Source organism: Phascolarctos cinereus, unplaced genomic scaffold (assembly GCF_003287225.1).
Source record: "Phascolarctos cinereus isolate Bilbo 61053 unplaced genomic scaffold, phaCin_HiC Scaffold_726;HRSCAF=1367, whole genome shotgun sequence".
NCBI classification, from domain to species: domain Eukaryota; kingdom Metazoa; phylum Chordata; class Mammalia; order Diprotodontia; family Phascolarctidae; genus Phascolarctos; species Phascolarctos cinereus.
In genome coordinates, this window is record NW_027556098.1 from 413,468,895 (window position 1) to 413,483,929 (window position 15,035).

The window sequence follows — 15,035 nt, forward strand, 5'->3', positions numbered from 1 at the left end:
GGGCACAGGGGGGGCAGGCGGCTGTGGCCAGGCTCTGAGGAGGCCTGGCCGGCTCTCACACCGAGCCCTCCGCGTCCCCCCTGCCGGCCCCCTCCAGCCGCGATCGATCCAGTTTCTTGGCAATAAAGCATTTTTATTGTCAACTGCCCTGAATGCTAAATGTGAGGCCTGGTCCTTCTCCTCCCCCTCCCCCGCCACTTTACTGCCCCCCCCTGCTCCTCAGCCATCCGCCTCCCCCCCAGCAGCCCTCAATATCAGTTCTGTCCATCACCCAGCCCTCCCTCCTCCTCCTCCTCCTCCTCTCTTCCAGTCCCTGTATCTTGGATAAGCTACCCAAGGCTCCCCTACATCCATCGCTGGCCAGAGACCTCACAGGCCCTGAGGCTACCACCTGACTGGTCATTTTCCCCTTATTGCCCCCCAAAGTCACCTCTATCCATCACCCAGACTTGCTCCTCATACTCCTTTCTCCTACTTTGCGTATTGTGCATCTATCCCACCCCATAGCCATGGCTGGCCCAAGGACTTCCAGGTGCTGGGGGTTCTCACCTGCTTGGCTTTTCTCACCCCACTGTGCCCCCAGTGTCTATGCTGACAGTCACCCAAACCCCTTTGCTCCTGGTCCCTCTGTTTTGGACATCACCCCAGACCCCTCCCTATGCTCATGGCCAGCCCCAGACCTTCCAGGTCCTGGGAGCCTCATGGTATCAGCTCCTTCCATTACTCACTCTTCCTCCTCATTGCTTTTTCTTCCTCCTCTCTTCTAATCTGTGTTCAAATAAGCCACCTAGGGACCCCCTCCCCCACAGCTGGCCTGCTGCTCTCCAGAGATCGGGGACTCTGGCCTGGCTGGTAATTCTCTCCCCCTTCCCTCCTCCCCCTTCTTCAGCCATGGTCCACAACAGCATCTTCATCCATCACCCAGGCTTCTTTCTTTTCTATCCCAGCCTTGATGACCTCTATAAGTCATGAAGGTGCCCCTGTGCCCACAGACTCCAGAAACCTGGGCTTGTTACCCAGGCTTTCTCTCTCATTTCCCATGTCTTGCATAAATCACCCTACTTTGGTTCCCAGAGCCAGCCCGCTGAATCCAGGAATTTGGAACTATCACGTGCTGGAACACTCTCTTTTTCCTTACAGAAGCAGCCTGGGCTCTGAGTCAAGAAGACCTGGGTTCTAATCTCACCTCAGGAATTTACCTACTCTAGGCCTCAGTTTCCTCATCTATAAAATGAGAGGGTTCAGTCTGAAGGGCTGTAAGGTCCTTCAGCTCTAAATCTGTGACCTTGTGATCCTACACCAGTCTGTGAGGTCCTTAACTTTCCCACTGTGCCACCCCCTCCACATATCAGCTGTATTTGTTACCTGTCTTCCTCCTCCTCTTCCTCCTTATATTCCAGGGCCTGGGGCTGTTACCTAGATTCCCTGGCTTCCTGCATGTCTCAAGTAAAGTCCCACTTTCTGCAAGGGGCCTTTCCCAATCCCCCTAACACTAGTGCGTTCCCTCAAGGTAGCGTTTCTATAGCTTATTCTTCATCCTTTGCATGTTCTTTCCCCGTTAGACTGCGAGCTCCTTGAGGGCAGGGGCTGTTTTTGCCCCCTTTTTGTTGTTCCCCAGTGCTATGCACACAGTAGGCACTTAAACGTGCTTTTGACTCCCTTCTCCCCTTCCCCACCCTGAAGGGTCCTGGAGAAAAAAGCTAGTGGGGCCACCAAGGAGAGACTCAGGGACCGGGAAGGCAGTTTGGAAAAGAGGGGAGGAATGGAGGGAGTGTTGGGGATATAAGAGTTCAGGCAGGGATTGGGAGGGGAAAGTGGAAAGGACTGGCTCAGGAAGCAAGAAGCACCGAGGAGGGGAAACTGAGGCAGTGTTTATATGGCCATTGCTGAGGCACCCCAACACTTTGTTAACCTTTGCCCATCCTCATCTCCATGGCCCTCACACCGTTCCTTTTTTGTCTTCCATCGTTTGTGCCCCTAAGCCCCGCTTTCTCTCTTTTCTGTCCTAGCTGTTGTCATTCCCTCAGTCCTCCACCCCTGTCTCATCTATAGCTATCCATTCTATCCACTCCTATAGCCATGGCTTTATCTTCGTGCTAAAGAGAGCTCTGGATTTAGAGGACACCTGGGTTCTAGTTCTGATCCTATCAGAACCCACTGTGTGACCTTGGACAAACATCTGCCCTATTTGGGTGTCAGGGGCCCGGTCTGTCAAATGAAAGGCTGGATTGATGAAGCCTAAGGTGCCTTCTGGCCTTGATACTCCATGTTTTAAGGCCTCGTTCCATATTCTAAGGTTTCTTCCAGCTCTGACAGTCTGTTTTAAGTCCCCTTCCAGGGCTAACATTCCCTGTTCTAAGGGCCCTCCCAGCTCTGACAATCTCTGTTCTAAATCCCCTTCCAGGGCTAACCTTCTCTGTTCTAAGGGCCCTCCCAGCTCTGTTGTTCTATTATTCTGTGCCTCGACACCAGAGTTGGAGCTGGGCAGAGGGACTTGTCCAGGGTTTCAGCCAGAACTGGAACGTTTCCTGCCTCCTGGGCCAGAGCTCTTTGCACACTGGTACTTCCACCGTGCAGAACCTTCAGAGTGCTGGGTGCAGTGTTCTGTGGGGGCTCTTCTCACCGTGAGCAGCCTTCCTCCTCCCTTGGGGTCGCTATCTGGGAAGTCTCTCTAAAGGAGTGTGGGCTGCAGCTGTGGTATGTGTGGGCTCTGTGCAGGGGGAGCCAGGCACCTCTGGCCAAGGTGCTGAAACAGTGTCTCTCCTAAGAGTCTGTGATTTTCAAATTCTGAAGTATTATTCAGTCCTGGGATTTCTAAAATCAGTGTGTACATGTGTGTATTTGTGTGTGTGTGTGTGCATGTGCACATATGGGTGCAGTGGTTATCTCTGCCTCTGCCTCCTTCTACCATCCTGTCTCCTGCCCCATATCACGTCACTGATGTTTCTCCTTTCCATTCCCAAGTCCACCTTCCTGCCTCCCTCCAGGCCTTACTGTTGCCTGTTTCCTCCATGGCCTCATAGTTGCTGGTGTCTGCCCCTCCCTTCCCTCCTACCTGGGGCCCCCAGATTCCTTTGCTTGCAGCCTGACTCAGGCCTCAGCCCCTGATCGGACATTCTCCCAGATTCCCTTTAATGGATGGAATCCTGTGCCTACTTGTCTTTAGAAGCCTGGCCTCAGCTTTCCTCCCCAGCATTGGCACCCTGGGAGGGAGAAGAAGGCATTATTATCCTTCTTCTTCCTCAGATCCATCCCCATAGGCTCCAGGCTCACAGGCTCACACAAAATCACATGTCTGTAGCTAAAAGGAGGGTCGTGGGGGCCATGGAGTCCCACCCCCTCATTTCATCATTTTATTTTTTCGAATTTTAATTTTTTTTAATTAACGAAAATCTATTTTCTTTCTCTCCCATTGGAAAATAAATTAGTGATAACTTATAACAAATATGCCAAATCAAGCAAAACAAATTACTGCATTGGTCATGTCCCTGAAACAGATCTTTCAGCCTGCACCCTAATTCTATTATCTCTCTGTCAGCAAGTATACTTCTCTCATTTTAAAAATGAGTGGATTGAGGCCCAGAGAGGGCCCAGGATTTGCTAGGACTCACACAATGATATTAGCAAGTGATTCCTTTAGGATTGTGGACTTAGGGCTAGCCGACAACCTCAGAGGGCACAACCCAAGCCCCATTTACAGATGAGGAAACAGAGGCTCGGCAGTCAGTGACTTATCCAAGGCCACACAGGTAGTAAGTGGCAGAGATAGGGTTTTTGCTCGGGTCCCATAGCTCTAAATTCAGCCTCCTTTCCACTCCACCGTATTGTACATCAGTCATGGACTTAGGTCCTAGATGTAGAACTAGTAGGAACCTGAGCTGCCATCTGTCCAAGCCAGATGTCACAGATGAGGAAACTGAAAGCAAGAGAAGGGGCCTGTGGTATGACAGGTGATTAATTAGGGTAAGATTGAAACAGCTCCTCGGACTCTGAATTCCCCACTTCTCCCATGGCATCATGTTGCCTTTCATCCCTGGGATTAGACACCCACTACATGACCTCAGAAATGTCACTCACCTCTGCTTTACCCCCTTTCCCCATCCAAAAAGTTGGAGAGTTGGACAAAATGATGTCCAAGGGCCCTTTCAGCTGTGATATTTAGTCTAAAGAGACAATTCACAGACTCCCAGAGGCCCCGGGTCACCTGGTAATGTCACAGAACTAGAAGACAGTTTTCCACCCCAACTCTGATAGTCCTGGATTCCCTACAAGGCGGTAAGAAGATGGTCTCTTGTTTAACAGGAGAATTTTTAGAAATTCTTAGACAACAAGATCTATCCACAATGAGGTCTTAAAAACACCTGCTGTGTGCCAGGCACTATGAGACCAAGAAACAGCTCTGCCCCCAACAAATTTACATTCTTTTGGAAAGTGGGGACAACAGAGGCAGCTAGGGGGCATATAGGAGTCAGGAAGACCTGAGTTCAAATCTGACCTCAGATACTTACTAGCTGTGTGACTCTGGGCAAGTCATTTGCCTGCCTGCCTCAGTTTCCTCACCTATAAAATTGGGATAATAATTGCCCCTACATCCCTGGGTTGTTGTGAGGATAAAATGAGATCATATTTATAAAATGCTTAGCATAGTGTCTGGTACATTGTAGGCACTATATAAATGCTAACTATCATTATTATTATTATTATTATTAGAACACACGTACAAATAAGTACAGGAGGCAGCGTGGTTCTTTGGAAAGAAACATGGAGTCATAAAGACAGTTCAAATCCTAGCTCTGCCATTAACTTTTTTTTTTTAGGCAATTGGGATTAAGTGACTTACCCAGTGTCACACAGCTAGTTAAGTGTCAAGTGTTTAGTCTGAGGTCGGATTTGAACTCAAGTCCTCCTGACTTGAGGGCTGGTGCTCTATCCACTGCACCACCTAGTTGCCCCCTTCTGTCATTAACTTTCTCTGTGGACCTGTACAACCCACTTAACCTCTATTTACCTCAGTTTCTTTATTTGTGGATTGAAGGTGTTGGTCTAAAAGAGTCCTGAAGTCCCTTCCATGATCTAGGGCTATGATATTGTCAGTAAATGCAGGACAGTATTTTACACTATCAGTAAATACATACAAAGTAATGTATTCAAGAGGGAAAGAGTGGTAACAAAGAGGGGAGGGGGAGATCAGGAAAGACCTTATGTCTTTGGTGGCACCTGAGCTATGCTTTGGAGGAAGCTGGGGATTCCAGGAGGTGTATTCCAGGAATCCACTAAAGGTTTTTTGTCTAAAGAACTGACATGGCCAGACCTGGGTTTTAGGACTATCCATTCAGTGGCTGTGTGGAGGCTGGCTTGAAAAGAAGAGAGATTGGAGGGAGGGAGATCAGCTAGATGATGGCGGCCACAGTCCAGGTGAGAGGTGATAACGCCCTGAAGTCAGGTGGTGCCTTTGGATAAAGAGAAGGAAATGAGCTTGAGAGATGTTGTGGAGGGGGAATTGATAAGATTTTGCAGCTGATTGGATTTGGGAAGTAAGAGTCAAGGATGACTTTGCAGTTATAGACCTGAGTGATTAGAGGGATGGCCATGCCATCAGCAAAAATGGGGAAGTTTTGAGGACGAATGAGGGAAAGAGAGTGAGTTCTATTTTGGATATGCGGAGTTGGGAGGGGTGAGGCAAGTGGAGCTGTCCAGCAGCTGGTTGGTGATGGGAGTTGGGAGTCACTTCACTCGAGGAATCCATGGGAGCAAGTGAGTTCACCGAAGAAAACAGGGTTGACAGAGGGCAAGAAGGCCCAGGGCAGAGCCTCAGCAGATGCCCACACTTAGTGGGCAGGAGTAGGGCGATGATCGAAAAAGCATATGGAGAAGGAGCAGTCAGAGTTGTAGGAAGAGAACCAAGAGAGAAATAGTCCCAGTTACTCCAGGTTGGGTTTCCTTCTTATTGTTATGACCTTGTGGTTTATAATGTGCATCCCTCACAGCACAGGTATTATTATCCTGTTTTTTATGGATAAGGAAACTGAGGCCCAGGGAAGGGAAAGGATGTCCCCTAGGTCATTCAGCTGGTAAGTGGCAGAGAGAGGAAGGGAAATCCAGACATCACCTCTTGGTCTTTTTTTTTTTTTAGTGTGGTTTCCTTCTGGCCTCTCTGAAACTGTCATTGAGGCCCCTCCCCACCCCACCAAGCACTGGGTCAGAGAGGTTCTTCTGGTGTCCTTTTCCTATGTCTCTGGACCTTTCTGATGCCATCTGCCCCAAGGGAACTCTAGGATGTTTCAGACTATCAGACTTCAAATGTCGAGGGCATGAAGTGGACTCCAGGGTCCACTCAGGACCTCTGGAGGAGACAGAATCTCCAGGCCAAGGGCCTGGGGAGCCAACTACAGAATAGAAGAGCAGGGTGGGGGTGGGGGCTGGGTTGCTGACCCCCCCCAAAGCTTTACCCCCTCATACATTCTGGGTAGGTAGAGAAGGGAGAAGCTGTGTAGGGGACCCTGCTGGTTCACTCTGAGTAGACCCTGGCCACAGAACTGGGAGCTGGGAAGGAGGATCATTTTGAACCCCCTCCTTTCACAAATGGGGAAGGCAATGGAGAATAGTAACTGCCGTATAGATAGCACACTAAGGTTTGCAAAATGCTCCATGGATCCATTCAAATGAGCCTCACAACATTGAGGAAGCTTGGCATGGTAGAAAGTGTTAGGTGTGGAATCTAAGGACCTGGGTTCAAATCCTCCTCCTCTTCCTCCTCCCTTTTCTTCCTCTTCTTCCTCTTCCTCTTCCTCTTCTTCTTCTTCTTCTTCTTCTTCTTCTTCTTCTTCTTCTTCTTCTTCTTCTTCTTCTCTTCCAGTTCTCCCTCTTCTGACCTGTGTGACCTTGAACACAACCTCTCTAGGCTTTGCTTTCTTTATTGTTTAAAGTAAAGGGGCTGGAGGTTATGGGCTCAGAGGTTCCTTCCAGCTCCAGATCTGTAAATATTGGGAGCTAAATAGAGGTAGGGACTTGATCTATGGTTTTGTTGGTATTTGGTATTCATTCCCCAGATGAGGAAGCACCTGCCTGACATTCTCATCTCTCTTAGAGTTTCTTAGGGCACTGAGAAGTTCAGCAGCTTGCCTCAGGGGCCACAGAGCCAGTACGCGTCAGAGGTCAATGCTTACAGATACGTTATTATCCCCATTTTATAGAGGAGGAAACAGACTGGGGAAGTTAAATGCTTTGCCCGAAGTTACATTGCTAGTGTTCTGAGATGAGATTAAAACCCCAGATCTCCTGACTACCAGTCTAGCACTCTCAAGACACTAAGGCTCAGAGGAAAAAAGACACTAAGGCTCAGAAAAGAGAGATGAAATCCCTGAAGTCTCACAGCCAATTAATGGAAGAAATGGGGATACTAACTCTGGTTCCAGACCCAGGGCACTGCACAACACTCCCTTCCTTTATTCCTTGGAATAAAGTCAGTAGGACAGAGTGAGAGAGAGAGAGAGAGAGAGAGAGAGAGAGAGAGAGAGAGAGACAGAGAGACAGAGAGACAGAGAGACACACACACACAGAGATGGAGAGAAAAACAGAGACACAGAGACAAAGACAGAAAGACAGGCAGAGACACCTAGGGCCTGGGGAGAAGGGGGGAAGAATCCATAGCAGAGAGACTATAGTGGGGAGGCTGGAGAGAGAGGAAGAGAGACCCAGAGCTGGAAAAACTGTTGGAGGAAAGGAATCTGGAAAAGCAGAGAAAGACTAAGAATCCATGCTGGGGTGGGGTGGAGGAGAAGGATAACCCTCCAGAAACTGAGGAGACTTAGAGTCCAGGAGATTGGAGGTGTGGGGAGAGCAGGCTGGAGAAACAGGGAGAGAAGCAGAGCCTGGGAATGGGAAGGCTGGAGAGAGCCCAGGGCTGGGGAGATTGTCAGAGAAAGTAGCCTGGAAAAATGAAGACGCAGTTCAGGAGACTGGGGGCAGAGAGGATCTGGAGAAGCAAAGTGAGACCCAGAGTTCAAGAAATAGTGTGATAGGGGAGGAGGTTCGAAGAGTTCCTGAGCTTGGGGAAATCATCAGAGGGAGAGGCTGGAGAGGCAGAGAAAAATACCTGGGAGAGAGTGGAGAAAAGGAGAGCTATCCATGGAGGGGGAGAAAGAGAGGGAGGGAGAGGGAGAGGGAGAGGGAGAGGGCGAGAGAGAGAGAGAGAGAGAGAGAGAGAGAGAGAGAGAGAGAGAGAGAGAGAGAGAGAGAGAGAGAGAGAGAGAGAGCGCCCCGAAGACCGTTGTGCAGAGGCAGGGAGAGAGACCTCCGGCTGGGGAACTAGTGAGGGAGGAGGCTGAAGAGGCTGTGAGAGACCCCCCAAACGGAAGATTCAATTTCGGGGGAGGCTGGAAAAATGGAGAGAGGCCCCGTGCCTGGGGGTCTGCCCTCACGGTCCATAGAGAACCTGGGGATCGTGACTTGGGGGCGCTCGGGGGGAGGGCGCCCAGCGGGAGAGGAATGGCACTCCGGCCGTCCCCCGCGGCTGGCGGCTCTCCCGCCCCCCAACCCCCCGCCCAGGCCCCGGGGGACCCAGCTCTAATAATGTATTTGATCGACTCGCCGGCCGCGTACAAGCGATTATTGTCTTGTCGGGAGTCAAACGTATCGATCCGGCGAGAAATATGAGCGAAGCAATGGAGCCCGCGTGTCAGTTACCGGCCCCGCCGGCCCTGGGGAGCCCCAGCCGTCTCCTTTAATTACCGCTCAGCCCTGAGCCCGGCCTGGCCTCCCCCACCGCCTGGCCCCCGCGCCCCTCGGGGCTCCGCACTGCTCCCCAATGCCCTCTCTGTCTCTCTCAGCGGCCTGCTCCAGCAGCATAGCACATTTCTTCCTCCCTGGCCCCAAGGCCTCTCCATCCCACCCTTCCTTCCACTCTCCTCCTCAGGCCTCCACCTTGACCGCCCTCGGGTAGCCCCTTCCATACCTTTCTCCCCTGTCCTGTACTGCCTCTCTGGCCCTTCTCCCCAGAATCTCTCCTTCTGTCCTCTCCTCTCCACCCTCGTTCTCTGCGCTGGCCTCCTGCCCTTTCTCCATTCCTTCCCCTATCCCACTCTTTGCATATCCAAGGACATCTCATCTCCTCTTCAGTAGGAGCGAGCTCTCCAGCATCCCCACCTTGTTGCACCCCTGGCAGGGCTTAGTCTTCCCTCCCTCATTCCGTTCTCTTCTCAACGCTCCCCATCGCTGGCGTCTCTCTCAGTCCCACCACCAGATTTCTCTTTGCCTTCTTTAATCTGAAAGGGGTGAGGGAAACTTTCAGGCAAGGAGAGTAGGTAGCTGTAGGCTCAGCAGTGTGAGGTCCACAGAACTCCAATGCTCAGTCGGATGGGAGAGAATCTATAAGAAAGAGATACGCATGCTGGAGGGGCACAGCAAAGGGAGAGCCTGACTGGAGAAGGTGGCATCTGAGAGGAGCCTGAGTCCTGGCCTAGAGATAGACCCAGTGGGCTGTAGTGGAAACAGCTGTATTTGGAGTCAGGAGCTACATTTGAATCCTGCTCCTGCCATTTACTGTAACCTCTGTGCCCATGAGCAAGTCATTTCCCTTTTCTGGGAAGGCTCTAAAGGGGAAGTGACTTTGCCCAAAGTCACTCAGCAAATCTTTGGGGCATAGATTTAGATCTGGAAGGGACTTTAAGAATCATCTGGCCCAACCCTCTCATTCTACAGATAATAGACTATAGAAGGCCACAGCTAGAAGGGGCATTGAGAATACAGAGCATCAGAGCTGGGAGGGGGCAGGGCTTAGAATAGAAAATGTCAGAGTTCAGAAGGGCCTTAGAACAGCGGATATCAGAGCTGGGAGGACCCTTAGAACAGGGGATGGCAGAGCTTGGAGGAACTTTAGAACAGGGGATGGCAGAGCTGGGGGGGCCCTTAGAATCGGGGATGGCAGAGCTGGAATGGCCCTCAGAACAGGCAGTGTCAGGGCTGGGAGGAGCCTTAGAACAGGGAATGTCAGGACTGGGAGGGCCTTTAGAACAGGGGATGGCAGAGTTGGGAGGGCCTTTAGAACAGGGGATGGCAGAGTTGGGAGGGGCCTTAGAACAGACAAAGTCAGGGCTGGGAGGGCCCTTAGAACAGGGGATATCAGAGCTGGGAGGGCCCTTAGAATAGGGGATGGCAGAGCTGGGAGGGGCCTTAGAACAGGAAATATCAGAGCTGAAGGTTCCTTAGAACAGAGATATCAGAACTACAAAGGCCCCTAGAACCCAGAATGTCTGAGCACTAAGATATCTTCCTTTTTGAAGTCCAAACCCTTCTCTTTTATGCATGGGGTAACTGAAGTACCATGAAGGACTCTGTCTAAGGTCACACAGTGAGTCAGGGGCAGAGCCGGTCCTTGAACTCAGCCCTCCTTGAGTCGGAGGATACACGCTTGGTTAGGCACAGGAGATTAGCCCAGACTGTAGAAGCCAGATGAGCTAGCAAAGCTTCCTTTCCAGGTGTGTGCCTCCTCCTGGGGAGCCAGGCTTCTGGCGGCTCTCACAGACCTCTCCCTCACCCCCTCCTCACTGGTCTCCAGGCTGGACCTGGAGAGTGGCAGTGTGTGCCTGGGTGTGTATGGAGAGAGGAGGTGGACAGAAGAGTTCTGCAGGGCCAGTCAGGCTGGACACTGACGGGTAGGGGTCGCCCTCTGGTGGGCAGCACTAGGAAGTGCAGGACTCTTTTCCCTACTGCGCGCGTGCGCGCGCGCACCCCCCCCATACTAACACACGGACCACACATACATATACACTAAGCACACACACACACACACACACTCATACATGCTACACATACATACAACACACACTGACATTCACACACATACACAAACACCACACCCCCCCCACACCACACGCACTCACATGCGCGCACACACACACACACACACACTCATACGTACTACACATACATACAACACACACTGACATTCACACACATACACAAACACCACACACCCCCCACACCACACGCACTCACATGCGCGCGCGCGCACACACACACACACACACACACACTCATACATGCTACACATACATGCAGCCAACACTGACATTCACACACATACACAAACACCACACCCCCACACACACACGCACTCACATGCGCGCACACACACACACACATCATACGTACTACACATACATACAACACACACTGACATTCACACACATACACAAACACCACACCCCCCACACCACACGCACTCACATGCGCGCACACACACACACACACACTCATACGTACTACACATACATACAACACACACTGACATTCACACACATACACAAACACCACACACCCCCCCACCACACGCACTCACATGCGCGCGCGCACACACACACACACACTCATACGTACTACACATACATACAACACACACTGACATTCACACACATACACAAACACCACACACCCCCACACCACACGCACTCACATGCGCGCGCACACACACACACACACACACTCATACGTACTACACATACATACAACACACACTGACATTCACACACATACACAAACACCACACCCCCCCACACCACACGCACTCACATGCGCGCGCGCGCGCGCACACACACACACACACACTCATACGTACTACACATACATACAACACACACTGACATTCACACACATACAAAACACCACACACCCCCCACACCACACGCACTCACATGCGCGCGCACACACACACACACACTCATACGTACTACACATACATACAACACACACTGACATTCACACACATACACAAACACCACACATACCCCCACACCACATGCACTCACATGCGCGCGCGCACACACACACACACATACATACTACACATACATACAAACACACTGACATTCACACACATACACAAACACCACACCCCCACACCACACATGCACTCACATGCGCGCGCGCGCACACACACACACACACACTCATACATACAACACACTGACATTCACACACATACACAAACACCACCCCCCCACACCACACGCACTCACATGCGCGCGCGCACACACACACACACACACACATACACACACTAGATGTTCTCTGCATCCAGTGTAGACAGCCAGACTTCCAGCTTCCAGATATGCATTCCACCCTCTCCCCATTCACACACCCAGATCCAAGAGGCAGCTAGACATGAGTAAGTTCAGTACCTCCCCTTTTTTTTTACCTGGACTTGGCCTTTTTTTTTTTTAATGCACAGAGCTCCTTAAGGATTACCGTTTCCCGAGGCAGATAAACACCTACTCAGCACATTGCTGAGGGACCCTGAAAAGATAAATGACTTGTCCAGGGTCACATGTGTCAGGTGTGGTAGGACCTGAACCCAGCCCTCCCTCACCCTAAGGGTAGCTCTCTATCCACTATTCGATCTTGCCTCTTAGCCCTGTTTTATAGATGGGAAAAGTGAGGACCAGAGAAAGATAAGAACTTGCCCCAGGTAACACAGTGAGTATTAGCCCCCCTACGATGTCAGTGCTGGAAAGGCTTTTAGAATAATGAATAGCTGAGCTGGGAGTGCTTTGCACTTGGAACACAGAACTTCAGAGCTGGGAGGGAGCTTAGAACATGGAATGTCCAGGCCTTAGAACCAAGAAGGTTAGAGCTGGAAAGGACCTTAGAGGACATGCTGTCCACCCCTCTCTTTTTACAGTTGTAGAAATTGGGGTCCATGGGAGGGCGTGTGACTTGACTGAGGTCACACGGAAAGTGGGGGACGGTGCCTGGACTGGAGGGCTTCTGCCTCCTAGGCTTGGTGTTCCAGCTGAAAAGGGAGGGGTTGTGAGAACCGGGGCTCTGGGCCCCTCAGGCTGGGCTGAGTCTGGTCTCGATGGGTGTGTTTGTGTGTGGTGGGGGGGGTGTAGTTTCTCTCCGCAGAGGGCGGTCCTGCCCCTGTGGTTTCCTCTCTGGGTGACTTCCTGTCCTGGGGTTGGCTGTGGGGAGGGCCTGGGACCTGGGGAGGGGGCGGAGAGATGACACAGTTGTTCCCCCAGCCCAGCCTTGCTCCTGTCTACCTCCGCCCCCAGCCGGGGCAGCGTGGTGCACTCCGGCATGGGGGCTCCAGGTAAGGGCAGAGTCAACCCTTTTGTAGGGTTTCCTCTCCTTCCCCTGATTTCCATGGTGGCCTCTCTCCCCCCTCCCATTCCCAGCTCTGTTCTCTGTTTCTTTCTCTCTCCCATCTTTCCCTCTATTCTTCTGTCTCAGTCTGTGTCTCACTGGCTGTTTCTGGCCCCCCCTCCCATGCCTGTGTGTGTGTCCCCTTTTCTCCCATCTCTGTCTCTTTCTGTTTATCTCTCTGACTGTTTCTCTCCCTTTTTCTTCTCTGCCTTTTTCCCTCTTCCAGCCTTCCAGCATCTCTCTTGCTGTCTCCTCTTTCTTTTTTTCCTCAGCTCCTCTTTCTTTAAGGATGCCCCTCTTTCCCCGTGTTCCCTTCCCGGATTCCCTCCTCTCTTTGTCCAGTCCTCTCTCCTGCCCCCCATTCCATATCCTGGAGAGCTTCCTTCCTCTCTCTGTCCTGTCTCCTCACTTTCCCTGTCTCTGGCCCTCATGTATCTCTGTATTCCTGGGGTAGAAGTTATGGGCACCTCCTCCCCCATAATTAAGGCTTTTGTGCTCCTCTCTCCTCTTCCTCTCTCTACCTCTGTCCCCTCACCCTCAGTTTTCCCTTCATGAGACAGAAGGTGCCCTCCATAGACGACAGAATGAGGGCTGGGGGGAGGTGAGAGGGACATCTCTTGATGAGGGTCCCCTGGGCTTGTGTATCTGAATCTGTGTGCCTCTGTGTGAATGTATAAACTGCCTTGTTCACAGAATGTCACAGCTAGGTGAAACCTTAGAACATAGAATATTGAAATTGGAACTACAGAATGGCGGATCTGGAAGTAGCTAGAGAACCCAGAATGTCAGAGGTGGAAGGAGCTGTAGAACCCAGAATGTCAGAGGTGGAAGGGGCTGCAGAACCCAGAATGTCAGAGGTGGAAGTGGCTAGAGAACCCATAATGTCAGAGGTAGAAGTGGCTGTAGAACCCAGAATGTCAGAGGTGGAAGGGGCTGTAGAACCTAGAATGTCAGAGGTGGAAGGGGCTGTAGAATCCAGAATGTCAAAGTTGGGAGGGAAAGGACTCTAGAACATGTAATTTCAGAACTGAGAGGGACCTTAGAACATAGAGTATAAAGTGTCCAGAACAAAAGGCACCTTAGAACGTATCAATAAGGCACAGTGGTTAGAGTGCTGGACTTGGAGTTAGGGAGATCTGGCCTCAGACACTTACTAGTTGTGTGACTTTGGGCAGGGCCTTCTTAGCCTCTGTCTGCCTCAGTTTCTTCAACTGTAAAATGGGTATAGGAGTAGCCCCTATGTCCCAGGGTTGTTGTGCTGCTCAAAGGAGACAATATCTCAGTATCTCAACACGCACACACACACATGCACACACACCACCTACATACACACTACACACACTCATACATACTACACACATGCAACACACACATTCACAACGCACTCACACAAACACCGCACCACATCCCCCCTCATCACACTCACTCACATGCGGACACACACACACACACACACACACACACACATACACACACTAGATATTCTCTGTGTCCCGTATAGACAGCCAGACTTCCAGCTTCCAGATATGCATTCCACCCTCTCCCCATTCACACACCCAGATCCAAGAGGCAGCTAGACATGAGTAAGTTCAGTACCTCCCCTTTTTTTTACCTGGACTTGGCCTTTTTTTTTTTTTAATGCACAGAGCTCCTTAAGGATTACCGTTTCCCGAGGCAGATAAACACCTACTCAGCACATTGCTGAGGGACCCTGAAAAGATAAATGACTTGTCCAGGGTCACATGTGTCAGGTGTGGTAGGACTTGAACCCAGCCCTCCCTCACCCTAAGGGTAGCTCTCTATCCACTATTCGAAGGGCTCAGCACAGTTTCTGGCTTGTCCAAAGGCACTATGTAAATGCTATTATTATTCAAGGAGCTACTCTACTGGAGGAG

General features: G+C 51.1%; 1 protein-coding gene across 2 annotated transcripts in view; it reads left to right on the forward strand.

Moving 5' to 3' along the window:
- Window positions 1–15,035, forward strand: part of POU2F2 (POU class 2 homeobox 2) — a 54,181-nt gene that overhangs the window by 12,771 nt on the left and 26,375 nt on the right. The window contains exon 1 of one of the 2 annotated variants that reach the window (XM_021003765.2): window positions 12,958–13,087. The exons of the other annotated variant lie outside the window; for it this stretch is intronic. Within the exon in view, the coding sequence (XP_020859424.1) occupies window positions 13,075–13,087 (13 nt within the window). The 5' untranslated portion in view covers window positions 12,958–13,074. Of the gene's footprint in view, window positions 1–12,957; window positions 13,088–15,035 lie in introns of those variants that run through there. 2 annotated transcript variants of the gene reach the window in all.